Source organism: Microcaecilia unicolor, chromosome 6 (assembly GCF_901765095.1).
Source record: "Microcaecilia unicolor chromosome 6, aMicUni1.1, whole genome shotgun sequence".
NCBI classification, from domain to species: Eukaryota; Metazoa; Chordata; class Amphibia; order Gymnophiona; family Siphonopidae; genus Microcaecilia; species Microcaecilia unicolor.
The window spans coordinates 81,131,993-81,156,971 of NC_044036.1; the positions used below are offsets into that span (position 1 = coordinate 81,131,993).

Below are 24,979 nucleotides of genomic sequence, written 5' to 3' on the forward strand. Positions count from 1 at the left end.
ATACAAGCACCAACAACGACCGGTGCGTAGCTGGGCTGGTGGGGCAACCTCCACGAGTACTACCGATCTGGCGGCACGTGGAGTCAAGTGGAGATCGCCACACGCATGCGCCAGATCAGGTGGCCTCTGATGTTGCTGGCACCTGGTTGTGTCAGTGTGCCCTTGATTATAAATGTCCTTGGTAAGTATAAGCTGCATCAGCCCCGAGTCACAGAAAGCTAGTGCGTCTGCGCTGAATATATCACAACATGGAAGAAGAAGAAGAAGAAAAAAAAAAAAAAAACTATTTTTGATTACAATCACAGCAGTACGCTGTATTGATGAGTTTCAAGCGCTGGCACACTATGAGCCATATACTCAAAATACTGCATAAGATACTCCTTCGATCACAGCCACAATTTCTTCCTAAGGTGGTGTCTCCATTTTATTTAAACCAATTCATAATACTTCCACTATTCTGTTCACCTGCTCATACTAATGTTAACCAAAGTCGGTTGTATACTTTAGATTGTGCGCGACAACATACCATTTATTTAACTCGAACAACATGCCCAGGCCGCCCATCTCAGTTATTTCTTTCTCTATGGGAGCAGCATCTGTCTCAACCAGTCACAAAAACCTACTTTGTCGCAATGGTAGCGGTTTGTATCTTGTATGTATCTTTTTCTACTATGAAAATGCAGATTTCGGACATACATGCTGCGCTCTCCTCTGACGCAACTTCCTCTTTCTCCGGCAAGGCGGGATGTAGAGGGAGAGAGAAGTGACTCTGTATCATAGGGGACGGGGCACCGGAGAAGGAAAGCTGTGGGATTGTTAGTGAGGCGACCTCAGGTATGAGTTTGATCGGGGGAGAGGTGTCGTATCGCGAACAAGGAGGACAGTTGAAGATAAGAGGGAGAGATAGCAGATCATGCGGAGGGGAGATCGATCCCCCACCACCCCCGAATGCATGTGAGGGGACACCGATTCCCCGATCCCCGAATTCGTGTGAACAGACCGGTCCCCCGATCCCCCCCCCCCCCCCACCCCCAAGGAGGTTGGATAAAACAGGAGACGAAGTCAGCAGCCTGTCTAATCTATTATGAACGGAAACAGTTGTTGTAGTAGTACTCCCATAACAATAGCAACGAAATAAGGGGGAGGGGAACAGATTAATCTAATTGGATTCAACGTATTGACGTCACTTCATCTCCAACCTCCTTGGATTCCCCCCGATCCCCGAATGCATGTGAGGAGGGGTGCTCGGCGTGTGAGTGGAATCGAATGTGTGTGACTTGGTATCTTTGCAGTTTGAAAATGTAAGTGTGGCTTCATTTGCGCTGAAAGTTCTATTGTACCACTGTTTAAAGCCTGTTTTCCTTGATTTAATGTTTATTTTCCCACAGGGGCTGTACTCAAATTTCTGAGACCACTCTCTGTCGTCAAGTCCTTACTGTTCAACTAACAGCAAACCAACATGGGTCAAAGTAAACAAACACGAGTATTTCTCCTTAACGATATGGAAAAACTGGAAAAAAGGCTTTACAGGCTTGAACAAGGTAAATGGTGCATTGGATTTTATTATAGTTCTGGTCAATGACCTGATGACTTTTGCTCTCATTCATTGCTGTGGCAGTGATTCTACAAGGCTTATCTACAGTCTGCTTGTGCATGTTTTGAGCTGGAAATAAGTGACTTAGGTGGAAGTTCTATAAATGGCACGCAAAAATCAATGCAGGGAAAAAATCAACTCTAAACACTGTTCTATAAAGGGCGCTCGTATAGAATAGCAGAGCTGATGCCTGCACCCAAAGTTGAGCACTGGTGTAAATACCATGCATTTGAACCCTTAAATGGTGCTATTCTATAAGGCTGTATAATTGTCCCAATTGAAGTTCAGTGGGGAAATGTAGGGCATCCTTTCAGAAGTCTGCCGTAGCTCCTCTAGGGCCTGTTTTATTGTTTTCCCATTCTGCCTCATGGAAAAAGAAAGTCTAATAAATCAAAAGTCGGCAATTCATTTTCCCCAAAGCACTATTAGCAGTGTGCCAGTGCCCCTCTGATAGAAGTGCCAGAGGTGATTCACTTATTAGTTGTGATACGGGTCTCTACCAGTTGTCCTCTCTTTCATCATCCCTTGCATTCTGCCTTTCTTCAGCTGCGCCTCTCTCTCAATCCATCCTCAGTCTACTTTTCTCTTTTGTCTCTCCCATCCTGTTCTCTCTTGTCTTCTCATCAACTCGCATTCTTCACCCAGTCTACCTTCTCAATCCCTCTGTTTCAAGTTCCCCTCTCATTCTCTCTGTTCTTCACCATATTTCTCAACCCCATAGTTCTAATCTTTCTATTCCCAACTCCCCCAGTTGTACTGGTGAATGGGAATTCTCCCTGTCATCTTGCTATCCAATGCTTTTGCTATTGCTGAAACAAGTGTTCCTTTTTGTCTGCAGAACACTTAAGCTGATCTTGCAGTCTCATATCATAAGACTGCTGAATAGCATGAGAGTTCCAGCACTGTGGGGCTCAAACTTGAACTGAGCATGATGTGCACACAAAAAGAATAGACAGAAAAATCCAGAGCACCGGGATATGAGTAATTTATGGTGTCCTGGTGCCTAGGATTTGTTGAGCTTTGGTCTTTTCAGTGGTGACAAGACTACAGGAATAATTTGCAAGGACACAGCCTGGGAACTGTGTGGATCATTTTCAGATCCATTTCTGCAGGTAGTTGGAAACTAAGGTGGGAATTCTTTATTTGCAGAAATGGCGTTCTTACAAAAGTGACTGCCTGATGTGCAGGTAAAGGTACTTGTGAAGTTTTTTGTCCACAGAGAGCAGAGGTGGTGGTGGATTTAGGGAGAAGTTTGCATTTGGATGCATATAGGGCATTTACCAGTACATAAGCTTGTGCCTAGAGCTATTCTCCATTTACAGGATCAAAAGAACCTTTAATTGGTATTTTAAGTGCACTAATTGGTGTTTTTGTATTTAAGGCACTATTTTATAAAGTAGCAGTTCAGTGCTATAGTGCATAACTCCAAGATGGGTATAAACATGGGAGGAACATGGGAAGAGCATGGGCGTGGCACCAAGTTACATGATGATTTATAGAATGCTAACAAGTATGTGCATCACTAAGCACATTTAGGTGCGACTATTTGCAGCTGTCACTAACATGGTGTAAAAGGTCATGCCTGATTTTTGATGTGCCAGTGTGAGTTTAGGCCAGTGGTTCCCAATCCCGGTCCTGGAGGCACCCCAGCCAGCCAAGGTTTCAGTATTCACAATGAATATTCATGAGAGAGATTTGCATGCAGTGGAGGCAGTGCATGCAAATTTCTCTCATGAATATTCATTGTGGATATCCTGAAAACCTGACTGACTGGGGTTCCTCCAAGACCAAGTGCAGCTCAGTGCCGTTAATAGAAATGGTGCTAAGCATGCTCCATTGTAGCACCCAAATCAAAGCGCCAAATTATAGAATTGCCTCCATAGGTTTCAATTTTGAAGGATAGTATGTAAATTTTCCTGAAATCTCCTCAGACTAATAGTTTGCTGGAATCATTTTTAAAGGCCAATACCCACATGCTTTCCGTTCTGAAAACTGATGTCAGGTATATGGGTAGTGGCTGTCAAATCTATGCAGGCTGTAACCTGCAATTACCCCTCTGTTATTGATTACAACTGAAGACCCATTCTAGTCTGTTCTTACAGTCAGACATCAAATTCCTTGGCAGTATTACAAACGGACATTTATTAAAATGATAAACTGTTTTGACAGCAGAGATTTGGACCAGTTTTCTCAAGGAGCCCTTGGAAAGAGTGATTTGCAGCAGGCATTCCTCTTGTGCAGTTCATTTAATCATTTCATATTTAAAAATAGACCTGTGACATTTGCCACATAGGAATGTCCCTCTATAGATATTAAAGACCTTAGAAAAGCAGCACGTACACAAAATGACCCTTCTGAAGTTGGAACAGTATTTTAACAGAACTTTCCTGATAAGGCTGGGTATATAGTATTGAACTCTCTGCATACTAATTATATTGTAATGTGTGCAGCTGACTATTTTTTATTCCATGTGACTAGAAAGTTACAATTATTTGCAAGGGCCAGTTTTCAGTATCTCTGAGCTCTTGCTACTGTGCTGGAAGAAAATTTGATTCACTAAAAAAAAAAAAATAGGAAAGCTGTCCATGTTTGAGTTTATATGATTTTGTTTTACCATTGTAGTTTTCTGTTTATTTTATGCCTTAAAAATAAAAAAATTGAAAGCTATATCTTGGAAGTGGCTGGAAAAAGAGCCCCATTATAGCTCTGGAGAGAGGGCACAGCTAATTTGAGAGAGGTTTTTTCTGGTGTGGCAGAAATGCTGACTGTTGCTCTGAGGATTTAAGCTATCAGTGGCAGATAGCCTGGTGGTCGGTGCTAATTTTAGCAGTCTCATTTGTGAACGGATAGGACAGACAACCAGAATTGACCTAGTGTGCCTTCTCACTTAAGATTTCACATTGTACTCTTGCAGTCAGGATGACTGGTTGGTTTTGAACGCAAATTCATCAGTTTGGATACCTGTCCTAATCTTTGTTTTCTTGTTTGTGGTTGGGATTCACTAATTGATTGGGTACAGGTTTGTCGGTTATACTATCTTGTAGTCTCTCTCTGGCTAAGATCTGAGGGTAACATCTGAGATGAAGTGAAGGATAGACTGTTCTTGACCTTTTGGCTGAGATTGAGAGCCTGTACAACAGAAGAGTGTAAAACCCTGCTACGCTATTAAGGATTCAATTGCATTACTTGTCATCTACTATGTTACAATGGAGCTTATTTTCAAAATAGAAAAACATCCAAAAAGTGGCATAAATCTGAATTTGGACATTTTTCTCACAAAAACATCCAAATTGGTATTTTCAGAACCAAATTTAGACGTTTTTCTATGAAGTTCGTCAGAAGTGCATTCAAATCACAAGGGGGCATGTCAGGGGCAGGATCTGGGCCTTCCTAACAATTGGATGTTTTTCAGCCATAATGGAACAAAACAAAACCGCCCGGGACTAAAACTAAGATGTTTTGAGCTAGCCTGTTTTTATAACAAGAAAGGTGCCCTAAATGACTAGATGACCACTGGAGGGAATCAAGGATGACCTCTCCTTACTGCTCCAGTGGTCACTAACTTCCTCCCACCCCACCCCCAAAAAATGTGATTTAAAACATTATTTGCCAGGCTCATATGTTATACTCAGGTCCATTAGAACAGCATGCAGGTACCTGGAGTAGTCTAGTGGTGGGTGCAGTGCATTGCAGACAGGTGGACCCAGGCCCATACCTCCCCCTACCTGTTACACTTGTGGAGGAAACTGTGCGCCCTCCAGAACTCACCGAAAACCCACTGTACCCACATATAGGGGCCCCCTTCACCTGTAAGGACTATGGTAGTGGTGTATAGTTTGGGGTAGTGGTTTATTTTTTTTGGGGGGGGGGCTCGGCAGACAAGATAGGGAGCAATGGTGAGACGTGTACCTGGGAGCATTTTATGAAGCCCACTGCAGTGTCCCCTAGAGTGTCCTATTGCTTTCCTGGGATGTTTGGGGGACCAGTGTACTAAAAATGCTGGCTCCTCCTACAGCCCAATGGCTTGATTTTGTGCATTTTGGACTTTAACTTTTTTTTTTCCGAAAATGGGCCAAAAACAAAACGTCCAAATCACAAAACCTTGTTCAAAACAGTATTTTCAAAAAAAAGATAAGATATTTTTCTTTTTGGAAAATTACCTTCTTTCCTATTCAGATTTTGATTGTTTTGATTTAGACGTCATATCAAAAATGCCTCTCTATGTATCACAGCCATTGCCCAAGCAGAAGGATTAAATCTCCCGCTTTAAAAAATGCATACAAAATCTTTTAACTGTGCTTATATAATTGAACTCAGAAATTTTTTAGACAATAATGGTTTTAATCAGTTAGTAACTATATATTGTACACGTGGGTACGCACACACTCACATGTTTCTATCAAATACAAGCTACATAACTGCAAGATCCAAAAACCTTCCCCATCCCCAACAAAACCTCAGTGAAGCAATTACTGCTGTTACTCTACTACAGCAATAAGAACATTTGGGGGGTAATTTTTAGCTTCCTTGTAAGCTCATTTTCAAACGGAGTTCCCTGCAGGTACAAAATACTCATGGACATTTTTACCTGCTGGATGGTAACCTTGGATAGCCAAATAAAATTGCCCCATTTTAATTTCAATACCAGCTAGAAAATCATCCTCTTCCCATGAATATTACTGAAATGAAACGCTCAATAAAAGTATTATCAATTTCTTAATTATTAAAATAGGGAAGAAAAGCCTCAACAGACTCCTTGAAAGTTGGACTCCTGGGCACAAGAGCTGTGAACTGTTAACTCTTAGGAGTACTTACTGTCATCATAGGCTGAAAAAAAACTTATATCATGACTATGCCCAGACTCTTCCCACTTTTCACTGCTGACTATGGCCAAAGTTTTGGTGACTTCATCAGGGTCCGTGGTATATCCACTGTTAAGTAGAAAGAACTGAGTCAGAATATCTCCTGACACTCCTTCATAAATACTTTACTCAAGACAGTATATTCTCGTATCTCACTTCACTCTACAGCTGTCTGGTTCAGTTCTTCCCAAAGTCAAAAAATGGTGTTCACAGATATAAACTTATTTATTTATTTATTTAAGATTTTGCTCACACCTTTTTCAGCAGTAGCTCAAGGTGAGTTACATTCAGGAACACTGGATATTCCTCTGTCCCAGGAGGGCTCACAATCTAAGTTTGTACCTGAGGCAATGGAGGGTTAAGTGACTTGCCCAAGATCACAAGGAGCAGCAGTGGGATTTGAACCGACCACCTCTGGATTGCAAGACCGGTGCTCTAACCACTAGGCCACTCCTCCACAATAGTCATCAAAGAGAATTGACAACACTTCAGCTCTAGCTTTGAAATGAGCAAAGTCTTCAATAGAAATGGCACCATTCCACTTTGGAGTTCAAACTTCTCGGATGCAATGTTTGCAGACGAAAAATCCACTTCTGCTCCAACTATGAAAGCATATGTCTCCTATCACCTCCTCTGCTGTTAAATTCCATGTGTTGTAATACAACACACCCTAGCGACTTAAACATATGTTGTTCACTTTCACAGTGCATCACTAAAGGAGCGGATACCTTCTTCATATTAGTATTACTTTTATGCTCAAACGCGTCACTAACTTTCTTGAGGTTTGCCTGATACGTAACTTATTGCAAGGGCACTGAATACAATAAATCACATAATCCATTACACAAGACGTCCTTGACCACAGGGCAAAGCTTCTGCCCGATTTGGGGTCCACAAACTCAACTGTAACCATCATAACATCACACATTTGAGAGGCTCCACATTTAACATGATCTGGTCTGTTGAGATCCTGCTCTTGTGCTATTCTCAACACTGCGGGGCATAGGATCTTTTTCAGGTTTCTTCCCCTGCTATAGGCAAATCTTAACTTCATTTCCGAGAACATAGGTATCGTTTGTATTACATGCCAATGTTTTCTGATTGCTGTTGAGACCTTAGATGTAGCGGCTGTAAATTTCAACACACATGTCAAAACCTCATCATCCTCTTATTCCTTGGAGTTAATAAATAATCATGGTTATTAATTTAATTTGCTCAACCTAAACCTCTGCAATTCGGGGTGGAGCAGTTTTCATTAACAGTTTTAAGTTTAAGCCTAGGTTTACCCACTTAAAGACCTTTGAGAATAACTCACCTTGTAACTGTATTTTATAGAAGGGGTAGCATAAATAACTTTTTGCAATGACTCTCCCCTTAGCCATCAGTGGCTTTATATGTAAATGTATATGTATAAAGCTCTGTATAAAAATGTATTTTTATCTCGGGCATTTAATATACCATCCTTAAAGGGATAGCATAGCAGAGCAGTTGTACAAAGCTTAAAGAAAGATTAAAAAAATAAAACGAGCAAAGAGAAAAATTTACAGAGACTCGGGCAATTACATGGTCTATAAACTCCTGGAAGCTTGCTGAGACATCTAAGTTTAAATAGCTTTATTTTTAAATCCAGGGAAATAAAATTTAAAACAAATATACACTGGGAATACATTCCACTGTAAAGTACTTGAGTAAGAGAAAGTTGTAGCTCCAGAAATGTTTGTGATGGTGGCAGAAGGAAGAGAAGATCAGCTTGAGAGAAACAGAGAATAGGAAAGAGTACGAAGTGAGATAAGTAGCTAAATAGGTTGGAACTTATGAAACAAAAGTTTGATGACAAACTACACAGTTTTTTTGATTTAAATTATTACAGCAGAAATTACCATTTTACCATCATCTTGAGTAGGAAAAATATTTCTCATGTCTTCCAATTATTGTAACACCATATTTTTTTAGTCAATCATGGTCCTTTTATGATCGCTAATCAAAAACCTGAGAGACCCCTGATTGTGCATGTTACTTTGCTTACCATGTTCGTTCTGCTGTGTTCTCTTTGAGGGTTTGAACTTCAGTTTCGACTGGGCCCAACTTTGCAAGGGAAGCCAATTACTGTTCATACGAATTACCCAGCGCCTGGAGAGCAGTTTGTTCGCTGCAAGTTCAGGGCACTGCAGTGGCACAATCCAACGGGGAGAGAAGATGATTCGGACAAATACTGTCAACTTGACCTCAAGATAGCGGGATCATTCCAGTATTACTTCTGTCAGGAGTAAGTCATTTCCTTCTGCATGGCTTTGCTGTAATGTGAAATAGTTTTACATCAGATGACATGATTTACAGCAAAGCATCACAGCTGTTATAAGAGAACTCACCTAGTAAAGAACCACAAAACTATAGTTTTATTGAAAAATATATCGAGATATACTGCAAAGTTCATTCTGAAGATGAAAGCATATATTTATTTTAAACTGAGTCAAGATTAATTGGCTGCATCCAACAAGAAGCAGCATTTCTTTGGGATGGGAGATGAGGGCTGGGAGACATTTCTCAGTACATGGTAGCAGTGCTCTTAATTAGCAGTGACTCTGCTGGAGATTTGCAGCTCTGACCCTTCTGTGCAGTCAAATCTGAACAACTTTCTGAAAGTATAAGTTCCATTTTATTTTTGTAAGGGGTCCCTTTTACAAAGCTGTGTAAAAATTGGCCTTAACAGTCATGTAAAGGCAAGTTAAGACCATTTTTACCACTGCTGTTAAAACACTGATTTTTGTGCTGGGGGGGGGGGGGAGTTCATTAATGGCCATGCACTAATTGCCATTAGTGTTCGGCCATTTCTTTTTTTTTTTTTTAATTACCGTGAGAGCACTTACTGCCACCTATTTTTTAAGCAGGAAGGGCTCCGACGTTATCCTTGCACTAACCAGTTAGCATGTTGTAATGTAGATGCGCTAACTGGTTAGCACAAGAACACCTGCTGTCTGCCCCTGACATGACCCCTAAAAAAATGTCAAAAAAATATATTTACTGTGCGCACATCTAAAAGTAACACATGATTTAGTACATCCACATTGAGCCATTTTTTAAAATTGTTTGGCATGTGTTAGTGCCAAACACAGCTTAGTAAAATGATTCTTAAAATTGTTCCAACTTTATTCTCACTTTTCCAGTGTTAAGTGAGAGACAGCATATAACAAAAATCAATACATACACTTTAACATAACAATAACAAAACAAAAAAAATCAAATAAACCACAGCAAGCATGAAACTGAAAATAGAGAAATCATAACGCCAAGAAACAGTATAGTCTAAAACAATCAAAAGTCCTTTCAAGCCAAGGGGGCAATTCTGTAACTAGGTGGTACAGCTTAGGTGCAAAAGGTTATGTGGCCTTTGAGCCTATTCGATAAGAACACTTGTGTGTAAGTACTTTTATAGAATACTAACATAAGTTGGCATCAGCAAGCCTAAATTTGCCCGAGCACACTCATGCCATGTCACTAGCAGGCTTAAATGCACAGTCTTAGGACCTAATTCTATATATGGCGCCTAGAAAATTGGCACCAATCAAAAAGACACTTAGGCGTGGTTTACAAAATACACATAGCGCTGTCCACTAAAACTTAGGCGCAGTTATTTACACTAATGAAAAGCTGATGTAAACGCTCATACCTAACTTTAGACGCAGAATGGGTTATTCTATAACACTGCGTGTAAATTTTAGGAACGGACACACACCTTTCAGTTCTGCCTGATAGAATTTACGTGGACTTCTTTATAGAATACACTTAGCGAGTAGTGTGTTAATTGCTTGTTAAACATCAAATTATCTGCACTGATTGGCTCATTACTCAAGTTACGCACACGGATTGGTTGTGTGTGCCAATTTGCACGCATAACTCTAGGCACCATATATAGAATCCAGGAGTTAATGCATAAATATCTGACACTCCCATGCTCCTCCCCTTGTAAAGGTATCCTTTTATGCTGCATTAAGCACTAACATATACTTAACCCAGGAAAAATTGCTTGAAGGAAGATGCACTGAAGCATTCTTGGTTAATTTTGCCATCCAAGTGTGCAGTATTTTTTTTTTCTTAATTTTTGTATAGAGGGCATGTCGGGGAGCAGAGAATGGGCGTGGAAGCACTATTCAGCTAGCGCACTGTTATCGTTGCTGCACTGACTGGTTAGCGTGTCCATAACACAAGAGCCTTCTGCACCTCCTAAATAGGAGGTGGTAAGTGCTTCCGTGTTCATTTGGCTGTATGCTAACTCGAACATAAGCACATAACCAGAAACTCAAAAAATATAGAAAAATACCTCTTTATGTAGCTTCCCACTATTCCAGAATCTGTGGGATAGTTCTGTCCATCAACCAGCGGGTGGAGATAGAGAACTGAGCTATCTCTCTTAGCATCCAATCCAGCTCATCAGTATTTTCTATCTCCATCAGGTGGAAGGACAAACTTTTCAGGCTCTGGTTTCTTATGAAGCAGTATATTGCTGGAATTCTTTGCCTTCTAAAATTAAAACTGGAAACCAACTACTTGATTTTTAGAAAACATTTAAAGACTTCTTTTAAAAGTTTTAGTGTATAATTTTATATAGAGGTGTTCTAATGATTTTACTACTGTTAACTTGGATTATTTTTATTTGTTTGTAATTCCTACATATGACCAGTTCTCTTTTATTGTAATCCGTTGTGAGCTTTTATGGCTAAGATGCAGATAGGATATTGTACTGCACTTTGTTTTATTCAAATTTCAAAAAAGAATAATAAAATATCTGTTGGTAACTAGCCTTACGTTAAATCTGTAAATGACATGTACTCAAATCTAAAATCAAAATCCTCATATCCTGGAAGACAATGCTAATCTCAGAAATGCACAGGTTGAGCAGGATCCGAAAGTTAATTGAAAACTTCTAAATAATTCATGTGTAATGTTCGTCACCTTGCTGTTAGAAGGAACTATGTACTTTTATCTTGTGCAATCATAGACTGCTTCAATTTGTCATTTGAAAAGCATACTATACTTTCTCATCAGGAAGAATTCCAGAGATGTTGGTTGATAGAATGCATTTAAACAGCAGGTGCTGTGACTAAAAATTATTGGGAGCATGAAATCAAGGATAAAATCATAGAACATGCAAAACTATTGTGAGATTTTAGAATCCAAACTGATATCAGCAATCATCACAGTCAGAAATTGAGTTAATATGTCTATAATCTGGCAAAAGATATTTTCAAAACTCCATGTTTTGAGGACCATACGAAACTCAAAGTAGCTTGTTAAACTGCTCTGCAGCTAAAGAGCTCTGTAAGAGAGACCCAATGTAACAAAAAGTTGTTTGTTGTGTTGATTTCACAACTGGGAGCGATGGAAGCTGTAATAAACAACGCTGAGATGAACGCAGCAACCGGAAGTACTGTTGCTTGGATAATTTATCCCTTAAATACACTGGCGCTTCCAGATAAAAAGTGTTAAAACACCAAACACAGAAGAGTGGAGGAGTGGCCTAGTGGTTAGGGTGGTGGACTTTGGTCCTGGGGAACTGAGGAACTGAGTTCGATTCCCAGCACAGGCAGCTCCTTGTGACTCTGGGCAAGTCACTTAACCCTCCATTGCCTGCCGCATTGAGCCTGCCATGAGTGGGAAAAAGTGCGGGGTACAAATGTAACAAAACAAAAAAAATCTTAAATGTAACCCTGGCTGAAATTGGTAGCCAGTGCAGTCCTTTCAAAATATATGATCAAACTTCTTACCCTCTGCGACCAAATGAGCTGCTGTGCTCTGAACCAATTGAAGTCTCTGAAGACCAGTTTTTGTGAGACCTTGATGTAATGAATTACAGTAATCCAGCCTGCTAGTCACAAAAGCATGTGTCAACTTGAAGCCTTTTTTTGTCCAAAACTAATTTGGTCAATTGGCAAATCTATCTTAACTGGAAATAATGTGCTTTTATGACATTCCCAATCTGTTTATCAGCTTTTGAGGAATTCTCAACAAGAAAGCCTAAAGTAATAATGTCATCTTTGAAGGGGATAGGTTTGCCCATAAAACATTGGATAAATAGACAGTGGCTTACTAATGCGACACAACCAAAGTGCTTTGGATTTTTCTACAGTAGGCACTAAATCATGTTCAGCTAGCCATTCATTCAACAGGCATAGGTTGATTGAAATCAGACATCACTTTGGGGCTGATCCTCTTTCATAAAAAAATAGTAATTGGATGTCATCTGCAAAAATATGAAATTTACATCCCCAGCTTTCTAAGAAGACCACTAAAGGCATCAAATATAAATTGAAAAACATTGATGACAGCAATGAGCCTTGTGGTACCCTACACACCAAAACTTTACCAGCAGACCGCTCTTGATTCCAACATACCAATTGAACCCGATTAGTAAAATAAGATTTAAGCCATTGCAAAAATACCAATTTTATGCAGCAAATCAAGCATTTTAGAATGAGATACGATATCAAAGGCTGCACTTGAATCCAGATGGACATTGCATCATAACCCTGATCTGCCATAACCAACTCATCAACAATAGACAACAGAAGAGGTTCAGTGCTATGATGGCTATGATAGAATTGAAATACATTTGGTTTTATTAAGTATCAATATCAAGTGATAGTTGGGTTGGAAAAGAGCATAAAGTATTGGGATTTACAAAGTGAAACTTGAAGAATCTGAAAAAAGGAATCAATGACATTGACCAGTAATACAATGCTACAACTTTTAAACCTTGGGTAGGTCTTGAATTTATGGAGGGCACAGGTAAAAGACTGATAACTTTTCCAGCTGGGATGATATTTATGAAGTAGTTCATTGTCACCCCTCTAGATGTAATATTAATAACGGTGGCAAAGTCAAGCTCCCGATTTGTAATGTGCATAGAGGTGTCAACAGAACAAAATAGCTATTGAGCCGTTTAAGTAAACACAAGGTCTTGAATTTAATACCTCTTGGTACAGGAAGGCAATGTAGTGTTTTTGATACTGGCAAAATGTGTTCTGTATTTCAACCTTTGGTAAGATCCTGGCTGTGATGTTCTGGATTAGTTGTAATTGACTAGGCAGATCTTAGTTAAACTACAATATAGAATTGCAGATCTTGTAACAAGTAAGACCTTAACTGCCATAAAAGGTATAAACCGGTGCCGGAAAGAATATTTGAAGCGGGGGAGTCGGAGAAACTAAACAAATTCTCTGTAACCTTGGAGGATGTAATGGGTCAGTTCAGCAAGCTGAAGAGTAGTAAATCACCGGGACCTGATGGTATTCATCCCAGAGTATTAATAGAACTAAAAAATGAACTTGCGGAGCTACTGTTAGAAATATGCAATCTGTCCCTAAAATCGAGTGTAATACCGGAAGACTGGAGGGTAGCCAATGTTACTCCGATTTTTAAGAAAGGTTCCAGAGGAGATCCGGGAAATTATAGACCGGTGAGTCTGACGTCGGTGCCGGGCAAGATGGTGGAGGCTATTATTAAGAATAAAATTGCAGAGCATATACAAAAACATGGACTGATGAGACAAAGTCAGCACGGATTTAGTGAAGGGAAGTCTTGCCTCACCAATCTAATGCATTTTTTGAGGGGGTAAGCAAACATGTGGACAATGGGGAGCCGGTTGATATTGTATATCTGGATTTTCAGAAGGCGTTTGACAAAGTGCCGCACGAAAGACTCCTGAAGAAATTGCAGAGTCATGAAATCGGAGGTAGGGTATTATTATGGATTAAGAACTGGTTGAAAGATAGGAAGCAGAGAGTAGGATTGCGTGGCCAGTATTCTCAGTGGAGGAGGGTAGTTAGTGGGGTCCCGCAGGGGTCTGTGCTGGGTCCGTTGCTTTTTAATGTATTTATAAATGACCTAGAGATGGGAATAACTAGTGAGGTAATTAAATTCGCCGATGACACAAAATTATTCAGGGTCGTCAAGTCGCAGGAGGAATGTGAACGATTACAGGAGGACCTTGCGAGACTGGGAGAATGGGCGTGCAAGTGGCAGATGAAGTTCAATGTTGACAAGTGCAAAGTGATGCATGTGGGTAAGGGAACCCGAATTATAGCTACGTCTTGCAAGGTTCCGCGTTAGGAGTTACAGATCAAGAAAGGGATCTGGGTGTCGTCGTCGATGATACGCTGAAACCTTCTGCTCAGTGTGCTGCTGCGGCTAGGAAAGCGAATAGAATGTTGGGTGTTATTAGGAAGGGTATGGAGTCCAGGTGTGCGGATGTTATAATGCCGTTGTATCGCTCCATGGTGCGACCGCACCTGGAGTATTGTGTTCAGTACTGGTCTCCGTATCTCAAAAAAGATATAGTAGAATTGGAAAAGGTACAGCGAAGGGCGACGAAAATGATAGTGGGGATGGGACGACTTTCCTATGAAGAGAGGCTGAGAAGGCTAGGGCTTTTCAGCTTGGAGAAGAGACGGCTGAGGGGAGATATGATAGAAGTGTATAAAATAATGAGTGGAATGGATCGGGTGGATGTGAAGCGACTGTTCACGCTATCCAAAAATACTAGGACTAGAGGGCATGAGTTGAAGCTACAGTGTGGTAAATTTAAAACGAATCGGAGAAAATTTTTCTTCACCCAACGTGTAATTAGACTCTGGAATTCATTGCCGGAGAACGTGGTACGGGCGGTTAGCTTGACGGAGTTTAAAAAGGGGTTAGATAGATTCCTAAAGGACAAGTCCATAGACCGCTATTAAATGGACTGGAAAAATTCCTCATTTTTAGGTATAACTTGTCTGGAATGTTTTTACGTTTGGGGAGCGTGCCAGGTGCCCTTGACCTGGATTGGCCACTGTCGGTGACAGGATGCTGGGCTAGATGGACCTTTGGTCTTTCCCAGTATGGCACTACTTATGTACTTATGTACTTATGTACTTTCTACACGATTCACAGAATTAATTGCTTGGGACCGTCTGACATCAGTGTCATTCTGGTGTTTCTAACCAGTTTCTTCACATCCAATGTTTTATCAGTTGGAATGGGGATGTACCATTTGAAAATACCCTCTTCATTTTCATTGGTTCTCATAGGGTCTTGATCCCAGTGTTTTTCTGGGACAACAATGTTTTTAATGTTTATTAAAGTTTCCAGTGAATGATACTTGCCAGCTTCTTGTGCCTTCTTATAAAGAAATTTTCTGCCAGCTACAAGAATAGTGACCATTTCCAGCTCTCTTACAGAATCTACAGATGTCATGTTGTACCAGTGTTTTCTATGCTTGCTGTGAACCATTTTATCCGTAGTCTATGGTCCTCAGCTGCATTGCTCATCTTTAGGTTTCAGTTCACCTCTCATTAACCATCCATGTGTTTTGATTTTGATGAACAAATGATTCTTGGAGTAACACTTGCATTTCCCACCGTACTGATGCATTTGCCACTTTTTTTCCTCATTTAGTGATCTGATTCCTTGAAGAATGATTGAAATTGTGTATATATTAGTATTTCAGTTCTAGTTGTTGCCAGATTGTATAGTAGGATATCTTGATTCAGAGTATCAAAAGCTGCCGTTGTCTAATCAAATGGGCCTCATTTCAGTCTCCCTCAGCTCCTAAAAACTTATAGAGCTGTAATATCACCCTTTCGATGCTAAGGTTAACTTAAAAACCAAAAGCAATGGAGAGCAGTGTTTTTCAGTTGATCATTCAATTACTGAAATAAGTAAGGTAAATTGGCAATTGACAGCACTAGCATCATCAAGATTTCCCTTCTTCAAGACTGGCCCAACAATAACTCCCTGCTTCAGTAAGTCTGGAAAGGCCGTTTATGAGAAAGTAAGATGTCCTTCATGGCTTTTACCCATGATGCAGAGGGACTAGATCACTGGGTGAAGTTGTATACATTAAAACAGAGGCCTGTTTACCAAAGTGCGGTAAGGTTTTACAGTTTCTGTGGGATAAGTTTTAGCTCCTAGCCACTACTCAATTGTCCCTTCCTTCTCACCCATTACTTCCCTCACCCGTAACTGTCTTGTCTGTCTGTATTTAGATTGTAAGCTGTTTTGAGCAGGAACTGTCTTTTTGTGTCATATGGTCAGCGCTGCGTGTGTCTGGTAGCGCTATACAAATGCTAATAATAATAAGTAGGAAAACCTCTGTATTAGTTGCTCAGGAGATTCCCAGCATTATCCCAATCCAATATATCAGAATTTCTTTCTTTGCTTAAGCTGCGTGGCTTTAGATACATGTTTTGAAGTGCAGTTAACTGTGTATTATCACCTCGGCATTAAGTGTAAGGTGCAGCCTTGTCCATTTCATGCCCCTTTCTGCATTAGCTGTTTAACAGAGGAGTTAGTGAGTGCTGACAAGTTGCTGCGTTAATTATAAGCGTGGGGCTCACGCAGTTAGTTGTTTAACACAGGAGTTACCATGCATTGACACACTTTAGTAATTAGGCCCCTTTTAAATGTTTTTTTTCCAGATCAGAATTCAGACCGCTGCTAGTCTACATTAGCCCTTGTTTAGGATCTAGCTGATCTTGTAAGTACCCATTCTGAGTCTAGAGATTCTGGCAGATTTTCAAGATTATATTAAAAAAATTTAATTCCTCAGCATCCACTAAGGCTGTCGCATAGCCTAAGTGCCCTGTAGATTTATGAATCTTACTAAGTAGGTCTTTTGGTCTGTTCAAGGAAGCAGCCAAAGTAGATGAGCAGAACTTTATCTGTTTAATTTATGCACAACAGAAAATGGCACAGGCTTTATAAGACATTAAAACAGTAGAAGATCATTTTTTTCTCCGCCTGTGTTTTTTGCAACCGTGTCATTTTGAAACCTGCAAGTCCACGTGGTTTCATAGTGGTTACCCCCACCCCCTCATCTGCTTTATGCATTTAGGGGCCCATTTACTAAGCTGTGCTAAAGCACATCTAATTGAGTTTAAATTAGTGTACTACAGGATGCACTCGGGTGTCCTGTGGTAAGTGGCAAATGTGCATATGCTAACCACGCACTGCTAAACATTTAACTATTTTGAGGGTCCATGTCTGGGGATGGAGAGTGGGCATTGCTGTGCTAATCAGTTATCGCAGCTACATTACCGCATGTTAACTAGTTAACACAGGACTAGCTCGTGAGCCCTTACAAAATTGGTAGTAGTAAGTGCACACATGCTAATTTTTGTTAATAACCACATTAGCGCATGATCATTAACATAAAAGACCATTTTTATGGATGAGGTAAAAAGCGGCCTTAGAGCACAGCAAAAACCTGCACAAGGCTGCACTAATGCCACTTTTTACCACAGCTTAGTAAAAGGACCCCTTAGTAATGTATTACGACTCAAGGTGAGCCCTTGGCCCGCAGCCAAGTTGATGCTACCTAGCCAACCAAGGGGCTGCTAGGCCCTGACTAGCGGCAGCAGAGACACCTGGGCAAGGCTGGAGCTGGAAAACAGGGCTAGAGCAAGGCAGGTAGCATGGCAGGAACAAGGCTAGAACATAGAACAATGCACAGACAGAAAGAGGAGACAAACCTGAACAAGGCTGCAACACACTAGACAACTCTAGGAGATCTATTTCAAAGGCACTGGCTGAGAGTCAGGAACTTCCTTAAATACTACCAGACAGGAAGTGATGACATCAGTCAGTGCCCTCTTGCAGAGCTATACTGGAAGTGCTCGATTTCCAGGAAGTAAACAGGTCTTTCTTGGTGCGGAATTCTGCTGGAGACCACAGAGAACAGGTGAGGGGTGTGACATAATGGATACAAGTGTAAGGTGTTATAGGAGTACTTAATGACTGTTTCCATTCTTTTACCATATTGTCCAAGCAACCATGGGGGAGGGTGTCCTCTCATGAGGATCTGTGTCAGATGAATTCTGAAATTGTAAGTTATACTATCAGGCTTATTTTCGAAAAAGACGCCCATATTTCGACCCAAATCGGGAGATGGGCGCCTTTCTCCCGTGGGCGCCCAAATTGGTATAATCGAAAGCTGATTTTGGGCGTCTCCAACTGCAATCTGTCGCGGGAACGGACAAAGTTGACGGGGGTGTGTCGGAGGCGTGGTGAAGGTGGGACTGGTGCGTGTTTATCAGCCGAGGACAGATGGGCACCCTCGGCCGGTAATCGAAAAAAGAAGGGCGCCAGAAGCGAGAATTTGGGTCACTTTTTCTGGGCCCTTTTTTTCTCACGAACAAGTCCCCAACTGCCCAGATGACCACCGAAGGGGATGACCTTCCCTGACTCCCCCAGTGGTCACTAACCCCCTCCCACCCAAAAAAAGAACTTTAAAAACTTTTTTTTTCCAGCCTATATGCCAGCCTCAAATGTCATACCCAGCTTCATCACAGCAGTATGCAGGTCCCTGGAGCAGTTGTTAGTGGGTGCAGTGGACTTCAGGCAGGTGGACCCAGGCCCATCCCCACCCTACTTGTTACACTTGTGGTGGTAAATGGGAGCCCTCCTAACCGCCCCCAAAATCCACTGTACCCACATCTAGGTGCCTCCCTTCAGCCATAAGTTTCTATGGTAATGGTGTAGAGTTGTGGGCAGTGGGTTTTAGGGGGGATTTGGGGGGCTCAGCACCCAAGGGAAGGGAGCTATGAGCTTGGGAGGTATTTTAATTGTTTTTAATTGTTACAAGTGCCCCCTAGGATGCCTGGTTGGTGTCCTGGCATGTGAGGGGGACCAGTGCAGTACGAATCCTGGCCCCTCCCATGACCAAATGCCTTGGATTTGTTCGTTTTTGAGCTGGGCACCTTCGGTTTCCATTATCGCTGAAAAACGATAACGCCCAGCTCAAATCCGCCCAAATCCGATGCATTTGCCAGGCACAAACCGTATTATTGAAAAAAAAAGATGGACGCCCATCTTTTTCGAAAATACGGTCTGGCCCGCCCCTTCACGTACCCGTCCTCGGAGATAGACGCCCATAGAGATGGGGCGTTTGCGTTCGATTATTATGCCCCTCTATATCTAGTAGTTAACCCTTATTCTATGTTTATTAACATCTTCAAAAAAATCAAATATTGTAGCTTGGTGAGACGCCTTTGCTAAATCCATGTTAGTTCTACCCCCATAATCTATTTCTTGCCATATGGCCAGCAGTTTTACTTTCCAGAATAGCTTCTACCTAATTTCTCCTGCATCAACATTGGTCTTACTAATCTGTAGTTTCCCAGATGAACCGTTGAGCCGTTTTTCAAAATTGACTTTACATTGGTCACCTTCCAAACATCACAGGATAGGAGGCAATGTCCTTTTGTGTATTAGGAATTGTTTATTGGACAGAAAAAAGAAGGTAGGGTTAAATGGCCATTTTCCTCAATGGAAGAGGGTGAATAATAGGGATCTGTACTGAAACCGGTGCTATTTAACATATTTATAAATGATCTGGAAAATAGAATGACGAGTGAGGTGATGAAATTTGTAGATGACAGAAACTATTCCAAGTTGTCAAATACTTGCGGACATTGTGAAAAATTGTAGGAAAACCTTAGGAAACTGGAAGACAGGACATCAAAATGGCAGATGAAATTTAATGTGGATAAATGCAAAGTGATGCAGATTGGGTAGAATAATCTGTTTCATAGTTATCTGATGCTTGGCCCACCTTAAAAGTCAGCACTCGAGAGAAAAATCTAGATGTCACTGTAGACAATATGCTGAAATATTCTGCCCAGTGTGCAGCGTCGGCCAAAAAAGCAAACAGGGTGCTACAAATTATTAGGAAATGGATGCAAAATAAAGATATTGTAATGCCTCTGTATTGCTGTATGATATTACCTCACCTTGAGTATTGTGTTGAATTCTGGTCGCCATATCTCAAAAAATATATAGCGGAATTAGGTTCAAAGAAGAGCAACCAAAATGATAAAGGGGATAGAACTCCTCCCATGTGAGGAAAAGCTAAAGAGGTTAGGGCTCTTCAGCTTGGAAAAGAGATGGCTTATAGTGATGTATTTTAGTTGCTCTTAATCTTCACCATTATCAAAAAATATTTGTTTTCACTCTAGGTATTTCTTGACATCTCCCTCCGTAAAGTCCAAAACAAAAAATAAATTAAGTTTTTCTTATGTGGCCTTATCCTAATGTTTGTTTTCACTCTAGGTATCTCTCTGACATCCTGCTCAGTGAAGTCCAAAGTATAAAATAAATTTAGTTTTTCTTCTATGGCCTTGTCCTCCCATGGCCTTGTTCTCCCAGAGTGCCTCTTTTCACCCCTTGGTACAACTTTTGGTCCAACCAATTCCCTCCCAGGTTTCTTGTTTTGAAGGTACTTAGGGTTTTTGTTTTGGTTTTGGTTTTTTTTTTTTTTGCCTTGTGTAGACTTTTGTAATATCTACAAACTGTGACTTTTTTTTTTAATTTCCTCATATCTCCCTTTTTCCAAAGTTAAATACAGCTACTGTGGTTTTCCTTAATATCAACTGGGGACCCTCTGGGCTCAATTTTTTTTTAAGTATTCCACACTATCGGCATAGCACAAACCGAATAGTGAGTATAGGAAGAGAGCGCCTTCTAAACAGGAAGGGTTGCCTCAGTGTTTGGTGCATGCCTGTTTATTGCTTACTTCCTCCGCCACAACCACCAAAACAAAATAATGCAAGATATAAGCGATATTCAGATAACAAAGAAAGGCAGCTTGTAAGGTAGACCACTAGAGAAATCAGTAGAATAGAGAGAGAGGCATAGGAATAGTTTTAGCAGTCTGGGAGGTACTCCTGTATTTTCAAAGTGCAGCATCTTATTTAAAATATGATGCATTGATGTGGGTTGAATGACTTTCAGTGAGGTTGAAGGATTTGTCTGGGTTTTTTCCCTCACTTGTAACTAGATCATGTTATGACTTTTTTTTTTTAGAAATGAAAAGCGAGGTGAAGGTTACATCGTTGTGGACCCTCTTTTGCGTGTTGGAGCTGATAACCATGTGCTTCATTTGGACTGCATTACTCTTCAGACCTTCCTTTCCAAGTGTCTCGGACCGTTTGACGAGTGGGAAAGCAGACTTAGGGTTGCAAAAGAATCAGGTAATATATGAAACAAGAGGAAAAGAGTGGCTTGCCTGGCAAAGCTTATTTATAAAGCTGTAATAAACAATTTTCTTTTTTTTTAAATTTTTTAACCAATTATGGAACACCAAGAATAAATTCTTTCATATAAAGTCCACTTAAGTGCCTGATTCACTAAAAAGAGCAATTCTATAAGCTGACACCTACATATAGGTGGCAGGGGTGTAGCCAGACTTCGCAGTGGGATGGGGCCAGAGCCTGAGGTGGGGGGCACATTTTGTTCTGCTGCCCCGCATCCGCCTCGCCCCCGCCCTCTCGGCTGCCGCCCTGCCATTCCCCACCCCTTACAGCAGCAAATACCTTGGCTGGCGGGTGTCCCCAACCCCTGCTAGCTGAAGGGTTGTCCAGTGCCGGTCTCCAGTGCCGCTGCATTGCCTGCCGTGCTTTGTCTTCCCCTCATGTGATCTCCTGCATGGTCCATTTAGTGAAATTGAGCATGCTCAGTTTCACTAAAAGGAGTGTGCCCGACGTGAGAGGAAGACAGAGCAGGGCAGGCAATGCTGTGACGCTGGACAATGCTTCAGCTGGCAGCTCTTGGGGACCCCCACCAGCAAAACCAGGGGCCCAGAGGAAATTTGGGGGGGCCCAGGCCCCTGTGGCCCCACGTGTCTACGCCACTAATAGGTGGTAATAGTGCACCTGGTTTATGGAATAGTAGCGCTTGCGTGTATGATTAGTTCTAATAATTGGAGTTTTAGACACATAAGTGCTAGGCACTATTCTATAAACAGTGCGCCCAACTCACTTAAGGCTTCTTTTACTAAGCTGCACTAATGCACACTTCCTGCAGGTTAAAAGCACTTACTGCAGGATGCCTTGTCGCATCCTGGGTAAGTTCCAAATGTGTGAATGGGTGTTTCTACGCTATTAGCGCATGGCAGTGTAGATAGGTTAACTGATTAGTGCAGGACTAGCATGTGAGCCCTTACTGTCTACAAAATGGATGGCAGCAAGGGCTCTTTGCTAATTTTTGGTAATGTCTGCATGTTAAGCGCATGGGAAATTGGGAGGCGGGGATGTACAGTGTAGATCATCAAATAGATGATGTAGACGTAGCAGAGGTAAATTTCAAAACTTTAATGCACAAGTGTAATCGGAACATTACATTAAAGTTTTGAAGTTTACCTCCGCTATGTCCATGTCATCTGTTTGGTGATCTGCTCTGTGTTTGCATCGCAACATTAGCGCATGGCTGTTCAAAAAAAAAAAAAAATAGAAAAGTGACAGTTTTCTGGATTCAGTAAAAATGGCCTTAGTGTGTGGAAAAACCTGCATAAGAGCGCCCTAAGGCCATTCTCTACCACAGCTTTGTAATAGGGCCCATGAGTCTGTTTTTGTTTTGGGGTTTTTTTTCTCAAATATTAGCCACTAATTGATGTGAACCTTTCAGTTTAGAGCCAAGAAGTTTCATGTAGAATTAATGGCACCTACCTTCCAGGACATGTATTCATCGATCTCCCCAGAACATACCTCTCATTGACCCTTTGACAAATCAGCACATACACAAGATGTACCATCATTTGTAAATGTCAGAAAAATAATGCTGACACTTGTCATTTTCCCTTCGAAACACACAAAAGCAAGAATTAAATAACAAAACTTCCATGCAAACCTCATGAAACAGAAGCTTTGTTTGCCTTCACTTACATGAGTTGATACTATGGTCTCCACTATGATGCTTCTGCAAAACTGGGATTGTAAGAAACCATCTAGCTTGGCACAGAGACGGCTTTTTCTGTTCTGCAGAAATACTTGTGCAGCTTATAAAGATAAAGCACTGCTACTAGTTGGATTCTGGAATTCCATCTCTATAATCAGCCCTCTCTATATGGTATATCGTGTCTTTATAGAGGTGGTTACATTGTAGATATTATTGCAGATATCAGTTGCATAGACTTTTAAATAATTCCCCCCCCCCCCCCCCCCCCCAGCCCTTAACAATTTGGGCTACTCTTAAGATGTGTTATTTTACGGTTAACACCAGTTATTGCTAACTAGGTTGCACTACATAAAATGATATGTTCTAAATTAACATGAGTTAGTGGTGAAATAGCGCATCTTAATGGTAGCCTGCATTGATAACGGTGCCCCTTAGATTTAAAGTTAAAATGAGGGCGGAAGTTAAGTGTAACTAACTCGCTACTTAGTCCTTCAGCAAAGTGTCGCATGAGAGAAACACTTATGTGAAACAACTTTTAAGAAATGGAAGCTAGAAGAATGGTCTAAGGTTTGACAATTAAAATTCAATGCGAAGAAATGCAAAGTGATGCACTTAGGGAATAGAAACCCTCGGGAGATGTATGTGTTAGGCGGGGAGAATCTGTTAGGTACGGACGGGGAGAGGGATCTTGGGGTGATAGTATCTGAGGATCTGAAGGCGACGAAACAGTGTGACAAGGCGGTGGCCGTAGCTAGAAGGTTGTTAGGCTGTATAGAGAGAGGTGTGACCAGCAGAAGAAAGGAGGTGTTGATGCCCCTGTATAAGTCGTTGGTGAGGCCCCACCTAGAGTATTGTGTTCAGTTTTGGAGGCCGTACCTTGCGAAGGATGTAAAAAGAATTGAAGCGGTGCAAAGAAAAGCTGCAAGAATGGTAAGGGATTTGCGTTACAAGACGTATGAGGAGAGACTTGATGACCTGAACATGTATACTCTGGAAGAAAGGAGAAACAGGGGTGTTATGATACAGACGTTCAAATATTTGAAAAGTATTAATCCGCAAACTAACCTTTTCCGGAGGTGCGAAGGCAGTAGAACGAGAGGACATGAAATGAGATTGAAGGGGGGCAGACTCAAGAAAAATGTCAGGAAGTATTTTTTCACGGAGAGAGTAGTGGATGCTTGGAATGCCCTCCCACGGGAGGTGGTGGAAATGAAAACGGTAACAGAATTCAGACACGCGTGGGATAAACATAAAGGAATCCTATTCAGAAGGAATGGATCCTAAGGAGCTTAGCCGAGATTGGGTGGCAGAGCCAGCCGGTGCTGGGAGGCGAGGATAGTGCTGGGCAGACTTATACGGTCTGTGCCCTGAAGAGGACAGGTACAAATCAAAGTAGGGTATACACAAAAAGTAGCACATATGAGTTTGTCTTGTTGGGCAGACTGGATGGACCATGCAGGTCTTTTTCTGCCGTCATTTACTATGTTACTATATTGATTAATGGAACTAGATCAGGGGAGTCCAACCTCAACCCTCGCCAGGTCGGGTTTTCAGGATTTCCCCAATTAATAAGCGTAAGATCTATTTGCATACAATGTAGTCAGTGCATGCAAATAGATCTAATGCATATTCATTGGGGAAATCCTGAAAACCCGACTGGATTGCAGTCCTTGAGGACCGAGGTTGGACAACCCCTGATCTAGATAACGAAGCAGAAATATTAACTCTGGGTTTGGGGGTTATTTTTAAGCTTTTTTTATGTATAAAACAGTGCATAGTATGTGTATTGACATGGTATTGGTGTAGGGGTTCTGGTGGT

At 41.2% G+C, this 24,979-nt stretch overlaps 1 protein-coding gene across 3 annotated transcripts in view; it reads left to right on the forward strand.

The window, feature by feature from the left end:
• The first annotated feature begins 735 nt into the window (after nucleotides 1-735).
• AGL (amylo-alpha-1, 6-glucosidase, 4-alpha-glucanotransferase) overlaps nucleotides 736-24,979 on the forward strand; it is a 137,183-nt gene continuing 112,939 nt past the window's right edge. For 2 of the 3 annotated variants that reach the window (XM_030207631.1, XM_030207629.1), the window contains exons 1-4: nucleotides 736-834; nucleotides 1,389-1,541; nucleotides 8,512-8,722; nucleotides 21,292-21,458. In XM_030207631.1, the coding sequence (XP_030063491.1) occupies nucleotides 1,460-1,541; nucleotides 8,512-8,722; nucleotides 21,292-21,458 (460 nt within the window). In that variant the 5' untranslated portion in view covers nucleotides 736-834; nucleotides 1,389-1,459. Of the gene's footprint in view, nucleotides 835-1,208; nucleotides 1,302-1,388; nucleotides 1,542-8,511; nucleotides 8,723-21,291; nucleotides 21,459-24,979 lie in introns of those variants that run through there. The other variant, XM_030207630.1, reaches the window with a different exon arrangement.